This window comes from Mastigoproctus giganteus, chromosome 5 (genome assembly GCF_048544385.1).
Source record: "Mastigoproctus giganteus isolate SK-2022 chromosome 5, ASM4854438v1, whole genome shotgun sequence".
Lineage (NCBI taxonomy): Eukaryota > Metazoa > Arthropoda > Arachnida > Uropygi > Thelyphonidae > Mastigoproctus > Mastigoproctus giganteus.
Window position 1 is genome coordinate 7,024,592 of NC_143579.1, and position 21,292 is coordinate 7,045,883.

A 21,292-nucleotide genomic window follows, 5' to 3' on the forward strand; every position below is an offset into this window, starting at 1 on the left:
AAATAATAACAGAATAAATTTGAATAGTACTATGATTTTTAGCGTTTCTCACCAACCATTGAAGTAAAAACGAAAACCAAAATCTTAAAAAGCTTTATATTTAAACTTACAATAAATTTACAGTAGATCAAACAAAACAAAATAAGTGTGATTATACAAATAAAATACTGAATTAAGATAAGATGACGGGAACAGTACACGTTTACGTGAGACACACCGTGAACCTGCTGGTATTTAATGAGGCACCGCAGAATAGAAGTGCACTGTTGAGGAAGAAGGCAGAAGCCTTTGAAAGCTTATTCAGTTATTTTAGCGCTTTTAATCTAGTATATTTTATTGCATTTTAATTCAGTATTATCATTTTATTTGTACATTCACTAAATTACATTTGCTTTATCCTATCTTAATTCAGTATTATATTATCAGTAACATTTTATTTGTATAATTACACTTATTTTGTTTTGTTTAATCTACTGTAAATTTATTGTAAATTTAAATATAAAGCTTTTTAAGATTTTGGTTTTCGTTTTTACTTCAATGGTTGGTGAGAAACGCTAAAAATCATAGTATGAATATATCCAACCCCAGAGGCCTATTTGAAGAATTTGAATAGTAATTAGTTAGACAAAATACAGTAATGAGAGATATGATGAATGCTTTAAGGAGGAAATTAATGTGCTACTTCTTGACTGCAGCTGCACAGCCCCAACTCAATCTGAAATATATGTTTAGTGTCACCTAAACATGTGGCGGCAGTTAGTTAAATAATGGTTCCAGTTAGGTGGCAGTAACTACAACTTATAGGTGCAATTAATTACCCTCTGCTTAAGAGCATTGAGCAATGTTTTTAAATTACAGTCAGTTTGCATCATTCTGTTGCAAAGATTATGATGCCTGTCATGTCAAGGATGTCACAGTCCTGTCAATGATAATATAACATGAACTGTAGTATCAAGATCTCCTTGCTTTCTACTGTCTTTCACATTTTCTGACCAATTTCTATGGACTGGCTTGGCTCTGTACTCTGTTGCTATTGCCCCTTTCTGCTGGTCAAATCAATAGTGAACTGTGCTCCATTTTCACCATGCATAGAGAAACAAACATTGTATTCTGTTATTGGCTATTTGTTTCTTTTTCATATTTTTATCAATGAATATTCACATAAACATGAATTTGTATATAGCTTTTATTTGCTAATGAGTTCGAGAACATTGATCTTTAATATTACCCTTTTTTAATAAGGGCTAATTTTTTTAAAACCTCCTATTACTTATAGATCTTATTTCACGTGGTCTATTCTTCCCATATTTAAAGATTCTGATATTGTATTCTGATGTGAGCAATCAGCTTCCCCCCCACCCCAATATTATTTTTGGTAATTTTCAAAATCCAAGCCACAAATGGAAGTTCTTTTTTCAATGTCATTTTTGAATTTTTATTTTTAATATTTATTATTTTTTTAAAAAATTAAATATTTAGAAGCAACTAGATCTTTTTCACTAAATATAAGTTTCATTAAAGATCAATATCCCATATTATCAAATTTTAAATAGCAGATTTTCTTCACTAAATATATTTCATTAAAGATCTGTGCCCCATAATTTTAAATAGCTATGCACGAGTTCCTGTTCTCATGATTCATTCATTATCAAATATTAAAAATGATGCTATAATGATACAGGTGGCCACAGACGTCAAAAATGATGTATGGTTCAACAGTTATTTTAACCAATAAACAGGGAATATAGTTTGAGACCTGACAGCCAAACCAACAGAAATGGGCCAAAAACAAAAAAGCAAGGGATTCTGACACTAGTCCAAAAGATAAATATAATTAGTTTCACTGTATCATTCGTCAATATTTTAATCACTCTATTATATAGTATAATAACGTTTATAATATACGAATTTTTATTAACTACATATTATTTTGCACATCAAACCTATTAGTAAAAACAGGTTGAGGTAATCTCTTACTCTTTTAAACATCAAACCTACGAAAGATTGATCAAATTATGCAATGTTTACAGGTGGAGAAAAGCTACAGAATTAAATTTTAAATTTCATGCCCCAAAATTGTGCTGGCAGGCAAAAAAGAATGTTACAAATTCCTTTCAGAGAATGTTTATACAATATATGGAGAACTTCTTTTCTTGCATTGTTAGTTGGAGCAAAAGGAAAATAATGCAATTCCACAGCAAAATTAATTCAAAATCAAGTTCTGATGATTGTGCAACAGATGTGAAATGTGCTGATTTAAATATCATGCCATACTTTATGGATTTATTGGTTTTTTTTTTTTTATTTACCACCTATAAAGATATTAAATTATGCTTTTTACAACCATTTTCTATATCCAGGTTCTCTGTTGATGCCTTTGGCCAAAAATCTTTTGTATTCAACTTGAGGAAAGACAGATGTAGACAAATTGAAAGACAAATTGAGGAAATTTGCCTTTAGCCAGCGGGTGGTTGGTTGGTGGAACAGACATCCATCCCTTGTCGTGGAGGTTGATAGCCTAAATAAATTTAAGGCTCAGCTGGACAGGTATTTTGAATGAACAGAGGGGTGAATTGGAAGTGGGTTGTTTTTTTTTTTTTTTTGGCTGATGCTGCATAAGCTTGCTTTCTTGCATCAAATGCCTCTACTAATGCTAATGCTAAATGCTAACTTCACAATTTTTATCATGTTTCTTTTCATTTGTGGGAGTGCTTCGAATACATTTGATTTGTTTTTTAAAATGTAAATTTTATTACTGATTCAGGATATTGCACAAATTTTTTATAGGGTCAGCTGACTTATGTCAATATTTCAAATTAAAATAATAGAATTTGTAAAGGATATTTTTACATATGCAGCAGTCAAACATTGACTCGGACACTGGCTCAGGTAGGACATATTACCTCACATGGCTTAACATGTGGCACTAAAACACTCCCACACCATGCAGTGTAGCCAACTGGCAGAATGGGCACCTGCTGTCATCATAATGATATCTCCTGTTGAAGACTTAGTAATCTAGAATATTCTCTTTTCAATCTTCTCTGGCTTAAAATCTCTCTACCCTATTCTGTAAAATTTACCTGTTGCCTCTATCATTTTTACACACCATTAATCACTTGGAACTCTGAATTTCTTTCCCTGAAACTACTTTCTCCAGTTCAACCTTACTAATATTGAAGTAATTTTCCTTGGTGATTTTAACATTCACAACTCCAGCCGCCTTCAGTTTTCTAATCATACAAACAGCTGTGCAAGATGCTGAGGCTTTTGCAATTGCTAATAGCCTCATACCAATTGTTCATTTACATATTCAATACCAGACAATCTTAACCACCCACTCAACATGCTTGACTTTTTATCAAAAACAGCCCTTCAACGTACATGGTAAATATTCGTATTCCTCTAAACACCTCAGATCACAACCTGGTGGTGGTATATTCCCTGATGAAGACTTTCTCTTTTGGCCGTGCTCAGCCTTGTGTTGTTTGGCATTACAAGAAAGTAAAATGAGACTTCTTTTCCTTGGCTGGATTATGTTTTAAATTTTCTGATGTCAATGTTTTCTCAGATGAATGTGCTCAGATAAATGTGCTAAGGCTATTCAAGACAAGAATGTTGCATACCACAATTGGCTCACATCCATATCTTCAGGTTCATTTTCTGTCTACACTAAAGCTTGCACAATTATAAATCAGTTATTCATCAATCCAAATTAGATTCTGAACTGCCTATGATAGATAATTTGCTTCTTGTCCAAATGGCATCTCGGCATTATGGTCCCTTACCAAAGCAAGGGACCAAGAGGCCACAACTTCTGCCAGCTATACAAAACTGATGGTTCTATTGTCTGAGAGGAGCTAAAGATGAAGCTGATTCCTAGTGTTTTACTTTTTTTCTAATTCTTGTATTGATGATCTTGGTAAATCATTTCCTACCCCATTCCCAGTACACTCCACTCAATATCTTCTGTGGTCTTCCATCAAAGGATGCCAGAAGGATTGTGACCAATCTTAAAGCCAAAAAAGCTCCAGGCTCTGATGGCATTTCTCCACTTGTTCTCAAAACCTGTGCTCCTGAGCTTGCTCCTCTTCTTGATCACCATTTTACATTTTTTATTCCACTGGTGCCTTTTCCTTCCTAAACAGAGTGATAAATCTTTCCATTGCACTTGTCTCTACTCTTTCCAAAGTAATAGAGAAATCCATTAATATCACCTCCTAAACTATCTCTAAACTTTCCATCTAACCAATGAATGCTAGTATGGATTCCGTCAGTGTTAATCCATTGGTAATATATTGGCTTATGTTACCCATCTATGGACAAATTCAATCACAAAGTTTGTGTGAAATTCAAGCAGTTGCTGTTGCAACTCTAAGGCTTTTGATCATAACTGCTCCCTGCATGCAATGGTAGACAGCACTCTGTCTTCTAACTTCTCCACTAATGCTGTGTTCCTCAAGGTTCAGTTCTTTCTCTTGCCATAGTTCTGATGATAATAGCACATTGCATTTCACCTTTAAGTTTGAGAGCATTGTCCTGCTGCACAAACCACTTCATCTTTTTGAATAAAATAAAAATAAAAAAAAAGTAAGCAATCCACTGCAGGATGGAAGCTTCCATCATATTGAGGAAAATGGGTCATAATCTGCCAAGCAGGTCCAGTGCAGGTTGGCAGATCAACTGTATTTAGCAGTCAGGAGCTTGAACCCTGGTTTACTCAAAGAGTGCAGGCTACTGCACTCCTGCTCCTGACCACTTGGCTATTGGCCATCTTGAATATCCACCACCAATTCCCTAAATGCTGATCTCCAGGTAATTCCTCAAGGGGCAAAAATAACTTAGTTAATTTCAATTGTAAAACTCAGTATTATATCTTGCAAAAAAGGACTCTAATGCTCCTATGCTTATCTTTGATAACTCTCAGATCTCTAGACAAGATCACATATCTCTGTTAGGGATTACCCTGACTTCTACTTGCTCTCTTGGCATAAGCACATCACCAATAGGTTAATTAACGACTGTCTCTTTCAAAGTTTCTCCACTCTTTGTCTCAGAGATATTCTGTTTCTGCTGCATGTCTTTTCTATAGATGCTTCTATGAGCACTGTTCTTCTGAAATGACATCCATAATCCCTCCTGTCTCTCTTCCAAACTCATGCTGCAATTAGTCAGCATCCATTTACTACCCAACTTCCAACTCAGAACCAACTTTTTTCCTTCCTCATTTTTCCCTTCAATTTCTGTTTTCTGGAACAACTTGCTTTCATGTGTATTTCCTGAAAATTACAATCTACAGAAATTCAAGTCTAATGTCAACGAGTATCTTCTGTCTTCTCAACCTTTCTCCAATTTTTAAAGAAGAACATGTCAAAGGTGGAGGGTATATGCTAAAAGGGTCTAACTGGGTGGAGGGTCTAACTAAAAGTATAATATTCTCAATTCAGCTTTTCTTTATATCTCCATCACTAAATAATATATATGAAAACATTGTATACAAAGTTACTTTCCTGCTTGTAAGTGAAATCCATACCATCATTTTATTCATTGATGAAACAGGTAGTTTTTTTATTTTACCTTCTGAATCTATCCAAATATCTGTTTTTCCAGTTTTAACATATCAGATAATTTGCCAAATTCATTTGCAATTTATCTTTTACATTTGCTCACTGGCAACTTTGACATGATTTGCTTATCAATTAATCATTTTGATGCATAATTTCATTCAATGAAGTTATGAATTTCACTGGAATTGATCCTGTGATTAGAAGCAATAGAAAGAAATAATATTACAGAATTATAGACAGTATAATCATCTTGCAAACCACACAAATAATTTCTAAAGGGGAAAAAAAAAAAATCATGACCAATCAGGTTTGTTGAAGATATCCCCAAGCAGTCTTGGGAGTGCCCTCAATAAACAATTGAGTCATGCATCAAACCAATTAATTAACTAGCAAATTGTGTCAGATTAACCAGTGAGCAACCATCACAAAAGCAGTTTGCTAAAAAGCCAGACAGTAATTAACTTACGTGTAAATGTATTGTCTGCTATCAGGCTGCGGGTTCCAAGTATTATGATAAATAAATTTTACATTTATGCTCCGGAACAACCACATAAGTTCAAATAAGTTCACTAGAGAGAATACAATAACATTGCCATATTTAGTGTCAAATGAGTTTGAACCACAATCAGTCAAGCACGTGTACTTATGTACCTCAACACTTAATCACTCAGCTAATGGCAGCTTTTTCAAGGAATATTATATTGATAAAAATGTAAAATTTGTTTCAACTGTTCAAAATTATGCACTTTGAATTTTGTTTTACAATATTGTATTTTCACATCTGTAACAAGGCTGTGCAAACAACTGTGGATTGATGCTTTGTGATCAATACACAGGTGGCAAGCCAAGGGGGGGGGTTAATGTTTGTAATAATAAACTTTAATGTTTGTAATAATAAATGTTTGTAATAATAAACTTTTGGCAAAAAAAGAATGCAGTTTTAAAATTATATGCCAGCACATATAACCTTCAGAACAGTTTCTAATGAGTAATATAGGAGTGGTCTTATTGTTAAACTTTCACAAAGTGTAGTGCTTTTCAGCTGTTCAAGTTGTTTGAAAAACCAGTTGTTTCAAAATTTGTTACTTCAAAGTTATTTGTGTTTTAAACCTAAACTCAATAATGGTGGTGATGGGATTCAAACTCAGGCCTTTTCCACTTGGTATAAAACAATGGTGATTATAACAACTGTGTATGCACAAGGGTGAATTCAATATGTACTATTCAGAAGGAATAATGTAATGTAATACTCAAGTGAAGCATTACACCTTTTTTATTTTCCAAAAACTAAATGAATTGTTAAAATCCAATATGAATTTTATATATTAATTATATTTATCTAATAAGCTTTAATTTCTAATTCACATTTTGCCTTAACCACCTTACCTTGACACATATTCTGAAGTTTTTCAATTTCTTTATGAAGACTTTTGATTGTCAAAGAATGCTCAGTCTGGAGAAAATGAATATTACTGTAAGCATTTGCAAGCTTTTCTTCTAAGGACACATTACAAAGACTTTCTACCAAGGAGGAAGTAGAAGAGTTTACAACGAGTGGAATATCATCTGTTGCACTGGAACCTTTGTCTGAAGAGTAGCATTTGGAAGATACCATAAATCTGGAAGTTTTGGCAAAAGGTTGTGCTACTTCCATCTTTTTAAAATATTTTAGGTGGTTTAATATTTACAATCCTTTTTAAATTGGCTAAAAGAAAAATAAATATTTATATATACAGTATTTGTGATAAATAAAAATTTATGAAAAATTTTTATCAAATTTTTCATAAAATCTGATAAAAAAATTTTTATTTTTAAAAAATTTATGAAATTTGAGCAAACAAAAACAATTTTTATCAAGTTTCCAGCCACCCTATTTTCTATTATATCACATTTTATATACCTTTTCACTTCATAAATCACACATTTCATAAATTACAGTATTGTTATTTCAAAAATAAAAACTCTATTAAAGAAGTTATTAGCAATTCATGTTTTTCTCATTTTAGGAATACCCATATTTTCTATTCTCGAATTGAGCCACATAAAGCAGTTTAGTCTAAAAATATCAGTGATTTATTTTTCAAATGAATGTAAACTGATTTTTTTAAAGAAAAAAATAAATAAATAAAATCCAATATAGCTTGAGTAAACTGCACTCATACATCCACCTACTCTACTCTACACAGCTAAATGTGTGTACTGAGGAGCAAATGTCACATACAAAAATTTTGTCTGTTTTATGTTTTTCTGTAATAATACTTAATATTACCAGACACTGATGCTAAGACTCTTGGCCTTAGTAGTTAGCCCTTGTGTCATTAAACCGAATAACAACAACACTAAGACTCATTCTTCTCAACTTATGAACCAATGAAGAGTGAAATTTTGAGAAAGAAAAGTAAGCACAAACCTAATGAGACTACTTCAACTCTACCAATTTTAAAAAATATTAATGTGTGAAATAACTTTTGAGTATATTCAGAAATCCCTATAAAAATCTAAATAAACCAAATTAAACTATTTAAGCTGCTGATGTATCTTGTTACCATGGGAAAAACTACAAGGCATCAATGGACAAAAGGACATAGCATCATGATAACAACTAGACCAATGGACATGCTTAGCTAAATGGCTGTTGTTGCTCACAGCTGCTCTGCAAATAGTTTTAAAGAATGAACACTGGATAGTCTTGATAGGTTTCTGACATTTCATATCTGCTTTCTTCTCTTTTGGTCACATGAGAAAGAGAGAGAGAGAGAGAGAAAAGCTGGGTAATGATGCTAACAATAAATAAAGGAAATAATTGTGAAGCTGGCATAGTGACAATGTAGAATGCTTTCTGATAAATAGCATAAATTGCTGAAATGAAGTGTACTAGACTTTATTAATATCCTTCTTGACAGTAGGGTGGTTTTTCCACATCTCACCTGGAGAGATCCAGGGTTAAATCCAATACCCCAGATTTCTGCTGCTAGGATGGCATATGACAGACACCACTTTTTTAAATGTTTCTGTTATTTTTTTTCAAATTTCTAAATGAAATCAAGCCCTCCCATGTACCTTTGCCCATCAATATTCTCTAACTGGTTATACAATATTTTCTGCTTTCATTTGGATATACTATAAATTACAGGACATTAAATTTTTGTTTCGCATTTAACAGATGCCAGGTGAGCAAAAGCATCATTCTTTCTTCTAAACAATCACCAATATTAGCATTAGTAGAGACATTTGATGCAAGAAAGCAAGCTTATGCAGCATCAGCCAAAAAAAATAATAAATAAATAAATAAAAAATAACCACTTCCACTTCACCCCTCTGTTCGTTCGAAATACCTGTCCAGCTGAGCCTTAAACTTATTTAGGCTATCAACTTCCATGACAAGGGATGGAAGTCTATTCCACCAAAGAACCACCCGCTGGCTAAAGGCAAATTTCCTCACATCTATCCTACATCTGTCTTTTCTCAATTTGAATTTATGCCCTCTCAGGTGATTATTCTGAGCAAGAGGAAGAATCCCATCAGCATTGAGCATGCTCAAACCATTCAAGGTTTTATACACCTCTATCAGATCACCTCGCCGGTGCCTAGTCTCCAGACACTAATTTGCAAAACTTAAGCCTTTCTTCGTAAGAGCACCCCTTTGTTCCATTCACTAATCTTGTTGCCCTTCTCTGTACTCGTTCCAGCATCTCTACATCCTTCTTGAAATGAGGCCTCCAGACCTGTATACAGTACTCTAGGTGTGGTCTGACCATTGCCTTATACAAGGGAATAATCACCTCCTTATCCCTGCTAGAAAAATTCCTATATATCATCGACAATACACCATGAGCTACTCTTGCAGCCCGTCTGCACTGCTCAGAAAACTTCATATCTGCCTGCACAACCACCCCCAGGTCCCTTTCATTCTCTACCACTGTCAGTGTAGTACCACAGAGTTGATACGTTGCTCTGGGGTTGCTGTTTCCCATATGTAGTACTTTACATTTGTCAATATTAAACTTCATTTGCCACCTCTCAGCTCATCTGCTCAACCTTTCCAGATCCTGTTGCAGTAGCATAGCGTCAGTAGTGTCCTTGACAACCCTGCCAACCTTCGTATCGTCTGGAAACTTGGACATTAAGCTTGATATACCATCATCAATATCATTTATAAATACAGAAAACAATAATGGACCCAATACTGAACCCTGAGGGACTCCACTAATAACATTAGTCCACGATGAGCAGTGTCCATTGATTACCACTCTCTGTCTTCTCCCCCTCTACTATGTGGAATAACAGTGACTAGTGTCTAATCTTACTACAGACTACAGAGCTATGGTTTCTTCAGCTACACATAAACAGCTGACAAAAATGCCAGATGCCAAGCAAGCAGGGTGACAAGTATCCTTAAAATTTATAAAAAATATAATAAAAACTTTTTATTATTGATTTCTCTTGTTTATTTTTGTTCAATATTTTTAAATGAGTTTAGCAGATTATAATTAATAGATCACCCAATTTTCAATTCAGTGAAAAACTAAAAATTAATTTTTTTATAATTAAAACAAAAAGGGGTATGTTTACAGATACTGTGTGTATGTGTCTTTGTTAAATTATGGCAGGAGTGAAGGAAGGTTAAAGGCTTTTTTGTTCAAGGAAAAGAGTAGGTTCCCATTGAGTTTTTTCAGCTCTACAACATGCAAATTTGCCCAAGAACAGACATGGGTACACATGCACATGAGAACATGGTTTTAGATGCTAATGAACTATATATAATAACAGTATGGGAATAATACTTTATCAATTGATAAATGCACATTAGCATTAGTAGAGGCATTTGATGCAAGAAAGCAAGCTTATGCAGCATCAGCCAAAAAAAAAAAAAAAAAAAAAAAAACACTTCCACTTCACCCCTCTGTTCGATCGAAATACCTGTCCAGCTGAGCCTTAAACTTATTTAGACTATCAACTTCCACGACAAGGGATGGAAGTTTGTTCCACCAAACAACCACCCGCTGGCTAAAGGCAAATTTCCGCACGTCTATCCTACATCTGTCTTTCCTCAATTTGAATTTATGCCCTCTGAGGTGATTATTCTGAGCAAGAGGAAGAATCTCATCAGCATTGAGCATGCTCAAACCTTTCAAGGCTTTATACATAAACATACAATTACACATAACCCATAAACATAAAGATAAAAAAGACTTTTTATCTTTGGGGAAAACCACTAAAAGAAGAGAAAACAGAACTCATGGTTGTGTGGTGATCAATATAGCATGTCGATTAATCTGATGCATAATATAGCATGTCTAGTGTTATGAATGTCCATTGTTGTCCATTGTTAGCTTAAAGTAACTTATTAAATTGGCAAAAAAAGGGATTATACCTAATTTTAAAATTAAAGTTTTACATAGTCAAGGAAAGATAAATTGTTTCTCATGTAGTGGCATTTTTGTGATTATCTGAAAAATATACCTGTCAGGTATATTTTAAATTTTTAAAATATACCTTATCTGTCTATAAGATAAATCTTTATTTCTAAAACTTTGTACTTCGTTCGGTATTTCGTTTTTAATAAGCTAAATGGTTAACATTATAAAAATCGACGCACTGACCTTATGGAAAACTCACAGTTTTAAGCTTGTAAATAAACGAACTGTGTTTTGCCATTAGCATTAGTAGAGTAGGCATGTAGGCATGTGATACAAGAAAGCAAGTCATACAGCATCAGCCAAAAAAAAAAAAAACCCTTCCTATTCAGAGGCGGATTTAACGGCGGGCGCGCGCCCTGGACCCCGACTTCTGAATGGTCCACGCAAAACCCCAACTTTATACGCAAAACCCCAACAAATTAGTTGAACTAATATGTTCAACTATTAGTTCAAACCTTTAAAACTTCCGCACATCTATTCCACAATTGTATTTCCTCAGTTTGAATCTATGCCCCCTGACGTTTGTAATCTGAGCAAGAGGAAGAATTCCATCAGCATTAAGCCTGCTGAAACCATTCAACGCCTTATACACCTCAATTAGATCAACTTTTTTTTTTTTTTTAGCATATTTTTAAATCCCACAAAGTAGAAATCCATCTATCCCTAAAGTAATGATAAGAATCCACATCACGTGTTCCCCTCACGCAGATCTATGACTACAACTTGCCGAGACATGTAGCTTGGGTTGGGCCCTGATCACATATGTTACATGATTGCAGGAAGTTACCGCAGGATTAAATTTTTGCGCATCAAATATATGCTTTCCACGAAAATCAAGAAGTCTGCTAAAGAAGTAATTTCATTCTTCTATATTTTAATTTGTCTGTGACATGATTTGATCATTCTGATATCATCGGAATGCGACTGAAATGTATAGTTGCTTTTCTAAGTTAGCGTACGAATTTATAACCCCTTAAATTGAGGTTTATCACATTCGGTTACCAATTCTAACGGATGTCCAGAACTGTTTACGATTATTCCGAAAAAAAATAATAAAATCGTAACATAAAAACAACTACTTACACCCATTTCTCTCCTTCGGCGAGTCATTAATATCACTGTTTGGTGAACACTTTTTTAAGAATTTTTAACACTACGTGCATGTACATTTAAACCTGGTTATTCGGTTATAAATTTTTCTCGTCATGAACAGGACAGCAATTTTTCTTTCCTTTACTGAAAGGATAGCGCTCGTTGCATCTTCAGAGACTGCATAAAATACAGTCATCATGACTACAGCTCAATAACACTCCAACTAGCCGGTATGACTCACAGCAGACACACAACTGTTCCGAGAGCGACGTCACTCATCAATTTACAATTACAGTACAAACCGTCTCTCAGCTTGTTTTCAGTTATTACCTTCAGATATCACTAGGTGGCACATGGAGATTTGGAGTTAAATGGAAATAAGGCGAAGCGTAATATGAAATTAACTACAGTAGACTCGATTTTCCGGGATGGATGGTAAAAAGAAATTCCCGGATAATCCAAAAATACAGTAAGTCCCCGACATACGTAAGAGATATGTTTCAGGATTACGTAAGTCGAGTTTTACTTTATTCTGGAATGGCTAATAAAATATTGCTGCTATATCCCTAATATGCCAAAATTACAAAAAACACATATCTTCAGAAGAATGAAGAAAAATAGTTATATGTTTTTAATTAGTTCAATTAAAAACTTTATCTGGGGACAGCGGTGAAGTAGCCGGAGTGGCACATAAGAAAAGAAAACATAAAAGGAAGAAAAAAAGCATGTTATTGTACTGTAAAAACTGATATGCATTTCGTAGTCTTTGTTATTATAGTTGACCTTCATTGGTGCCGATCGGTTCGCCGCTTCTCGTATTCTCTCTTTCTCCTTTATTCACTGTTGCTACTGACAAATCTGAATGCCGCCAATACTCGTTAGTTTGGCCATTTTCATACATCACTATTATTTTAATTTTCTGATCCGACTAGATCGCTTTCCTTTTCTTGATAAATTTACTAGTACCGCTGTCACTTATTCTCTTAGTTGGCACCATGATAACGGTCAAAATTAAATTTTCTGTAAAGAACAAGGTTATCACCCAACGCGAGCTCACATTTTACTGAAGCAATTTCTGGAGGTTACTGCCAAAAAACAATGAAAACGATTTGCACTTTCCGGGTTATTGGGTTTGTCTGTAATGTAACCAATTATAAACGGACAGTAAACTCGATCTTATTGCATTTGTTGGCCGGAATTCTGGAGGTTTTTACGTTATTATGGTATTAGTATTAGTAACGGCCGTATGGTGCAAGAAAGCCTATGGCTTATGCTGCACCAGCCAAAAAAAAAAAAAAAAAAAAAAAAAAAATGGTGAAATGTTGTTCCCTTCACTGAAAGCTTCAGTCATACAAGTCCGAATCTACATAAGTCGGGAACTTACTGTATCGAAACATGTTCAGCAGCCTACGTAAAATGTATGGCTATATAAAAAAAAACCGAAAAAATTTACCACGCACTATTCGCGTATCCAATACGCGAGTATCGCGTATTGGATACGCGATACTCGCGTATCGATTTTAAATCTAATAGCTTTCCTTTATTTTTTACAATGTCGCGTATGGTTGGTCACCAACATTATAATGGTTCATTAGAGATTTAACGAATGCACCGTTTTCATAATTTTGAATAATTTCAAGTTTTTGTTTAATTTAAAGCAAAACTCTTGCGTTTGCTCATCAATTTCCCGATTTATAAACAAAAAAAAAAAAAAATGAAAAGAAAAAAGTTTATATAAAAAATAAATCCGACATCTCTGACGTAAATAACGAAACAAAATTTGTACTTTTGCGGTGTGACGGAACACAACAATCGACGCGACGCACTAATTCAAACTAAACATTTGGTCGGTTTTTTTTTTTTTTTTTTGAGCGGCGGATGTGAAGACAGCCGGAATTGCAAGATAATAGGTACACTAATCTCCTAATTACGACTTATAACGCCGTTTCTTGTCGCTTCTTTACGACTTGCAAAATATCTGTTTATACAGGGTGTCTCAAAAATATTGGTACAAACGTTTAGGGGAGGTAGGTAACATCTAAAGGAATGTGAATCGCATAGGAACCCATAACTGGAAACGTCACGGGAAAGTAGTAGCAGAGACACAAGACAGTAATTAGTGGCAAACATTAATTTGACATAATATTAACAATGGAGTACGAGTTGGATGCATTTCATGATGTTACAACAGATGCTCCAAGGTTCCACCATGGAACGCGATGCATGCGTGACACCGACTCAGCATGGATTCGCGGACACGGTCGAACACACCTGGAGTTTCTTTGATAGTAGCAGCAGCGCAGTCGAGTCTCGCCACGAGATCCACTTCCGTCTCCACAGGCGATTCATACACGATAGATTAGAGGGCCCCCCACAGAAAGAAATCAGGGCTTGATAAATCAGATGAGCATGGGGGGGGGGGCAGGCAACGGTCCACCACGGCCAATCCATCGACGCCCAAAACGCCTGTTCAAATGGTCACGAACACACCTTCCATAATGGGCGGGCGCCCCGTCATGTTGAAACCAAATGTTGCGTCTCACATTTGCTGGAACATCGTCAAGTAACCCTGGTAGAACTTGTTCAAGAAAGATCCAATATTTAGCGGAGTTCATGCGGGATGGTAACAGGTATGGGCCGACTAAGTAGTCATCGACCATACCTGCCCACACATTTATTGCGAAGTGATGTTGTGCAGCATGGGGGATTATGTGTAACTGACAGCGGGGTTGCCAATGGTTGGCTGGGACCGCTTTATGTAATAAATATCAATGTGCCGCATGGGGGCGCACACCGTGTGGATTGTCGTGAGCCCACACATGAGCATTGTGCTGATTGAATAAGCCTTCCCGAGTGAAATAAGCCTCATCCGTGAACAAAACAGGCTGGAAAATTCAAGTCTTCTTGAACACTTTCTTGGAGAAACCACTGCGCAGAAGCCACACGTGCAGGATGATCTTGGGGGAGCAGTAAGCCTTTGGAGATGAAAGGGGTGTAAGGAATCATCGTGCCAGACACGCTGTGCACTGCAACGAGACACTCCTAAGGCAGAGGCAACGGCATGTGTGCTGGTAGTAGGATTATTCTGGACGGCATTCAACACACTTTCTTCCATGGCGGGTGTTCGCGTCGAACGTGGTCTGCCCGCACTTCTCCTGTTACCTCTAAATGACCCATAATCGCACAAATTTTGATGCACACGCGCAAACAAACGGTGATCCGGTACCTAACTGTCTGGGAAACGTACTCCATAAATTCATTGAGCGGCTCGTCCATTGTCCTCTGCTAATCCATACACTAGGTGCATGTCTGCCAGCTCACAGTTCGTATATCGATGCATGCTCTTCGTGCGACGACTACTGCTTGAATGAGTAAACCAGAAATTTTCCCTCTCGCTAGCTGATGAACAGCGCCATCTACCGACTTACGGTGATGTTTCCGGTTATGGGTTTCTATGCGATTCACATTCCTTTAGATGTTACCTACCTCCCCTAATCGTTTGTACTAATATTTTTGGGACACCCTGTACATATTCCAGGTATTACTTGAATTTTATGATTTCTGGTTGATTTTTTTTTTTTTTTTTTTTTTGAAGTCTTGAAGTGTCTCGGTTAATCTGATCCCGGTAAATCGAGAGTCTGCTGTATTACAATTGGAGTAAAACACTTGAGTATTATGCGATTGGTTGAACTATGATAGTAGGAAAAGAGATGTTCGATGGTCAAGTGCTCTAATCAACTACCTAGCATTCGAATTAACATTAATAGAGGCATATGATGCAAGAAAGCAAGCTTATATAGATAGCGCCATCCAAAAAAAAAAAAAAAAAAAAATCCCATTTCGCTCATCCATTCAATCCAAATGCTTGTCTAGTTCGGCCTTGAACTTATTTAAGTTGATGACCTCCACTACAACAGATGGAAATTTGTTCCAATATCAACCACCCGCTGGCTAATTTCCGCACATATATTCTGCAATTCTCTTTCCTCAATTTGAATTTAAATCCCCTCAGATGAGTAATCTGAGCAAGAGGAAGAATCTCATCAGAACTGAACTTGCTCAAGCTATTCAAGGACTTATACAATTCAATAAGATCACCTCGCAGGTGGCTGGTCTACAGAAGCTGCAATTTGCAGAACTTAAGACTTTCTTGGTAACAGCAACCCTTTGTTCGACCCACCATTCTCTGTACTCGTTCCAGTAGCTTTACATATTTCCTAAAATAAGGCCTCCAGACTTGTACGCAGTACTCAAGGCGTGGCCTGACCATTGCTTTATACAAATAGATAATCAATTCCTTTTCCCTACCAACAAAATTCCTGTATATCATTGACAATACCCCATGACCTGCTCTGGCAGCCTGTCTCCACTGCTCAGAAAATTTTATCTGACTGCACAATTACTTTCAGGTCTTTTACAATTTCTATCACCCTAAGTGTAGTACCACATAATTGGTACTACACTTAGAGTGATAGAAATGTGGTGTGGGGTTACCATATACAGTACTTTGCATTTGTAAATGCTAAACTTCAATCGCCACTTCTCAGGCAATCTGCCCAATTCTTCTAGATCCTGTTGCAGTAGCACACTGCCATTTCTCTTTTTATCAACCCTGCCAACCTTAGTATTATCTGCAAACTTCGACATTAAGCGTGATATACTTTTCATCAATAGCAATGATAAATATACAAAACAACAATGGTCCCAAAACCGAACCCTGGGGCACTCCAATAATAACACTAGTTCAGGAAGAGCGGTGTCCGTTGATTACCACTCTCTGTCTTCTCCCACTCAACCATCCTTTTATCCATTGTAGAAATTTGTCCTTAATGCAATACTGCTCTAATTTCTACAGTAGTCAAATTAATTAATCAATCTATTTAATTTTGTTATCCCAAACGCAATAATCAACTTAATTCCAATGTAAACCATCAGATAAAAAGAAAACAGATTGTTTTCTTTTCATCTGATGGTTCCATAAAAGTTCCTCACGTCATAAACGGGATTAGAATTTGAGCCCTTTTCATCCGGTGTAGGGTGAACGGTGATTATAACCATTGTGCTACCGATCAGAATGGATAGAAAGATAGGCGTTGCCATCGAGCAGTTGATTAACAGTGATCAGAGGGACCCAAGGCTTACCACGAGAACAGCCCACAAACCATAACACCATCCCCTCCAGCCTACCAAACATCAACGGTTCGAACAGTTGCAATGGCCTCACCTTTCTTTCTTTCTTTCTCCAAACGCAGATTGGCAGATTTATCATATGATAAAGTTGGAAAAGAATTTTGTCAGAGGCTGGCGACAGATTTCCACATGTCTGCAGTCCAGTGTTGGGGCTGACGTCTCCATGCAAATCGTAATTTCTTGTGTTTTGCAGTGAGATTAGCATTAGTAAAGAGTGGTATCGTCATCGTCCTCCCCACACCTGGTGGAAAAGGCCCGAGTTCGAATCTAGTTGATGACGCAAGGAACTTTAATGGGCTTTTTTCACCCCATGGCTGAGTTAGTCAGTCTCAGGCGTAGATAGCAAGGTTTTTTCCCTGGCAACTCGGGTTTTTCGTCCAGAAAAACATGCACGCAATTTACAAACATAATACATACTGCACTGCAGATGAATTTAATATTAGGGTGGCCTAATAAAATAGTTTTTTTTTTTTTTTTTTTTAGCATTAGTAAAGACACATGATGCAAGAAAGCAAGCATCAGCCAAAAAAAAAAAAAAAAAAACACCCTTATTTCACCCATCCACTCGCTTCAATGTTTCTCAAGTTCTGCCTTGAATCTATTTAAGCTATCAACTTCTACAACAACAGATGGAAGTTTGTTCCAGCAATCACTACACGCTGGCTAAAGGCAAAAGGGGAGCAGGAGTGTAGCTGTCAAATCGGCCATAGAACACATGCAATTCACAGACAAACGACACATAGCACGGCAGATGAGTTTAATTATTCGGGTGGCCTAAAAAATAATAGTTTGGTTTGGTATAGCGGTCAATTTCACTCCGTGGCTAAGTTAGTCGGTCTCAGGCGAGGTGCCCCCAAAAAACTGGGGTTTTTCGTCCAGAAAAACAGACAAATCGACCATAGAACACACGCAATTAACAGGTGTAAGATACCCTATAAATAATAGTTTGGGTTTTTTGTTTTTTTTTTGTATAGCCATCAACTGCCATAGCATGTACAAGCAAAAAAAAAAAGAAAAAAAAATCATATAATTGTCTTTCTACAGGCTAAAACGTGCATTTGTTGTACGAATGGTGTGGTCATGTGTGTGTGAACTATGCAATGAGCATAGTTCACACACGTTTGTTTTTATAGGTCGAACCATTACGTGGTTCGACCTATAAAAACAAACAAAAAAACCCATTAAGGTCGTATGTTGCCATCATACTCAGGGTACTGTAATGTGCAAGAATAAGTGAAAGAGAGCAAATTGAGGGTGAGCGCTTCGTGTTCACAACAGCCTATTCTTATGTGCACTCAGAATGTATAAATTCTGAGTGCACATAGTGTCGGCATCCCATGCCGCATGGCATGGGATGCCGACACTGGTTTATGCTGTTCTGAACATGGTGGGATTGCTAGACTTTTCTGGCCCAATAAGCCAGGATAGCGACAAAGCTCCAAACGTAAGGCGCCCTAGCCCTTTGACTTTGAGTCCCCCACTTCATTCCCAAAGTATTGCCCATTTCCCCTCCAATATTCGCCTGGTGCGCTCAACAACTTTAAATACTTTTCGCTGTTCTTAACTTTACTTTATGGTGGCTAGGGGTTGCCTTTGCATGGGTGCCTCTTCTGTCCTCCATTCTCCTATTGTGTGTAATAGGGTTTTAGGAGCATCAGCGACTAAGGCCATATTGCTCCTCATATACTGTCTGTAAATTGTCTGTGTTCCTTAAGTTATATAGGGTGTTTCAAAAATGATGGTCAATAATTTAAAGGTGAAAAGTACAAACTAAAATAAGCAAAAAAAGTCCCAGTGAAAATCGGGCCGCAAATGAACCGTTTTTGAGATAATGCACATTTTCTTTTAAGATCCGCCACTGACTATGGGAGCACTAGTTTAGCTGAAAGCTGTGAATCCTTTGCCAAAGGTGGTTTTATTAAACATAAGATAATACATTTTTAATTTTTGGTTTCAACACCACAGGATTTTACATATGTTACATGTTACAGGATGTTCTTTCTAACACCCTTTCCTCAACATCAGGTGTTGTGCTTCTGGGACTAACTGTTCGTACTCCATGTGTGAAGCGCCCATGTTTTCTAACGCGCTGATGTACCCTGATGAATGTGCGCCTGTTGGGCTGCCTTCGGCGGGGAAATGCTTCTTGGTACAAACATGCAGTCTGGAGTGCATTGCCGTTAGCTTCGCCATACATGAAGTGCATGTCCGCTTACCCTTCGTTGCTGTAACCTCTTTCCATGTTGACTGTCTTTTGACAAATCAACATGGAAAGAGGTTATAGCAACAAACGCAAAGAGGTTACAACAAAAGAAAGAGGTGACCGAAACAAACAAGTAAGTGGTGGATCCCAACTCTGTACAGTTCACCTTATCAGTGGTGGATCCCAACTCTGTTCAGTTCACCTTATCAGTGGTGGATCCCAACTAGAAATGTACAATATCTCGAAAAGGATTCACTTAAGGACCCATGTTTACTAGGCTTTTTTTGCATGTTGTAGTCTGCACAGTTCACCTTTAAATTATCGACCATCACTTTTGAAACACCCTATATAAACTCCTAAAGGAAGGGGATGAATCAGATTGGTTCAACTTAATATCGGTAGTTCGACTGTTGATGACCTGCTCAGATAGGTAATAATAGGAAATAGGAATCTGAATGAGTATTTCGCATATACATTCACACATGAGGAGTAATTAAGGAATGAAAATGCCAGAAGTTCCTCAAACTGTGACAGGCTGCTTAATAATTTTGTAATAACTGAGAGCAAAGTGGAAGAGAAATTGTTGAAATTAAACAGAGGAAAGGCACCTAGGGTAGAATGAATCTATTCAGTTATATTACAGGAGGCGGCAAAGGAAGTAAGCAACGCTTTAGCCATAAATATGAGAGAATCCTTTAACTCGGAGGAAGTCCCCACGGACTGGAGATGTGCAAATGTATCCCCAATTCACAAAGGGGGGACATCTAAGGGTGACACGAGTAATTACAGACCAGTTAGTTTAACTTCTTTTCCGGGGAAAATAATGGAGTCACTGGTTAAATATGCATTGCAGGATTATCTAGACAAGACTACAGTGATAACTCAGACACAGCATTGGTATGTTAAGGGAAAATCTTGTCTGAAAAATTTGATCGAATACTATGATGTGGTCACAAAAGAACTGGATGCAAAAAATAATTTTGATATCGTATACTTTTTTTTCAGGAAAAAAGTATGCCCTACTGTTGACACTGTTGCGAATAGAAGACTACTGTACAATTTGGAGCAGTATGGTATTAAGGGTAAGTTGCTGCAATGGATAAAAGGGTAGTTGAGTCGGAGAAGCCAGAGAGTGGTAATCAATAAACGCTGCTCTTTGCAGACTAATGTCAATAGTGGAGTTTCCCAGGGTTCGGTGTTGTGCCCGCTGTTGTTTTATATATTTATCATTGATATTGATGAAGGTATATCAGGCTTAATGTCGAAGTTTGCAGATAATACTAAGGTTGGCTGGGTTGATGAAGACAGTAATGGCAGCATGCTACTGCAACAGGATCTAAAAAGGTTGGCCAGATTGGCTGAGAAATGGCAACTGAAGTTTAATATTGACAAATACAAAGTACTGAATATGGGTAGAAATAACCCCAGGCCAACTGTATGGTACTACCACTCACACCTGCACCCCAGGCTGCTGCTACTTGTTGCCATTGTGCTGAAAAGGGCCACGAGTATAATACGTGCCCTAATAAAGAAAAACTGCCCATCAGTGCAAATTGCAAGAGACAGAAGTGTGCCTCACGAACACTCCATCCGTGACAACAAATGTCCGATATATTTAAAGGCGAAGAGTTTACACCAATCAAAGACCGATTATGGTCCAACGTCTTAAATTATACAACACCACCATCCTTAAGGTACTACAAATAAATGCACAACGTGCAAATGCTGTAGCTGAACAGCTAAGAATAAAGGCAGATGAAGACAACTTTGATATTCTGATCTTACAGGAACCATACACCTATGCAAATCAAGCTTCTTCA

The 21,292-nt window shown here is 36.7% G+C and overlaps 1 protein-coding gene across 1 annotated transcript in view; it reads right to left on the minus strand.

Moving 5' to 3' along the window:
• LOC150085146 (uncharacterized) overlaps window positions 1-12,337 on the minus strand; it is a 75,130-nt gene extending 62,793 nt beyond the window's left edge. Inside the window, exons 1-2 of the mRNA XM_090373894.1 lie at window positions 12,071-12,337; window positions 6,954-7,272 (exon numbers count right to left, since the gene is read on the minus strand). Of these exons, the coding sequence (XP_090230020.1) occupies window positions 6,954-7,221 (268 nt within the window). The 5' untranslated portion in view covers window positions 7,222-7,272; window positions 12,071-12,337. The remainder of the gene's footprint in view (window positions 1-6,953; window positions 7,273-12,070) is intronic.
• Between the last annotated feature and the right edge of the window lie 8,955 nt (window positions 12,338-21,292).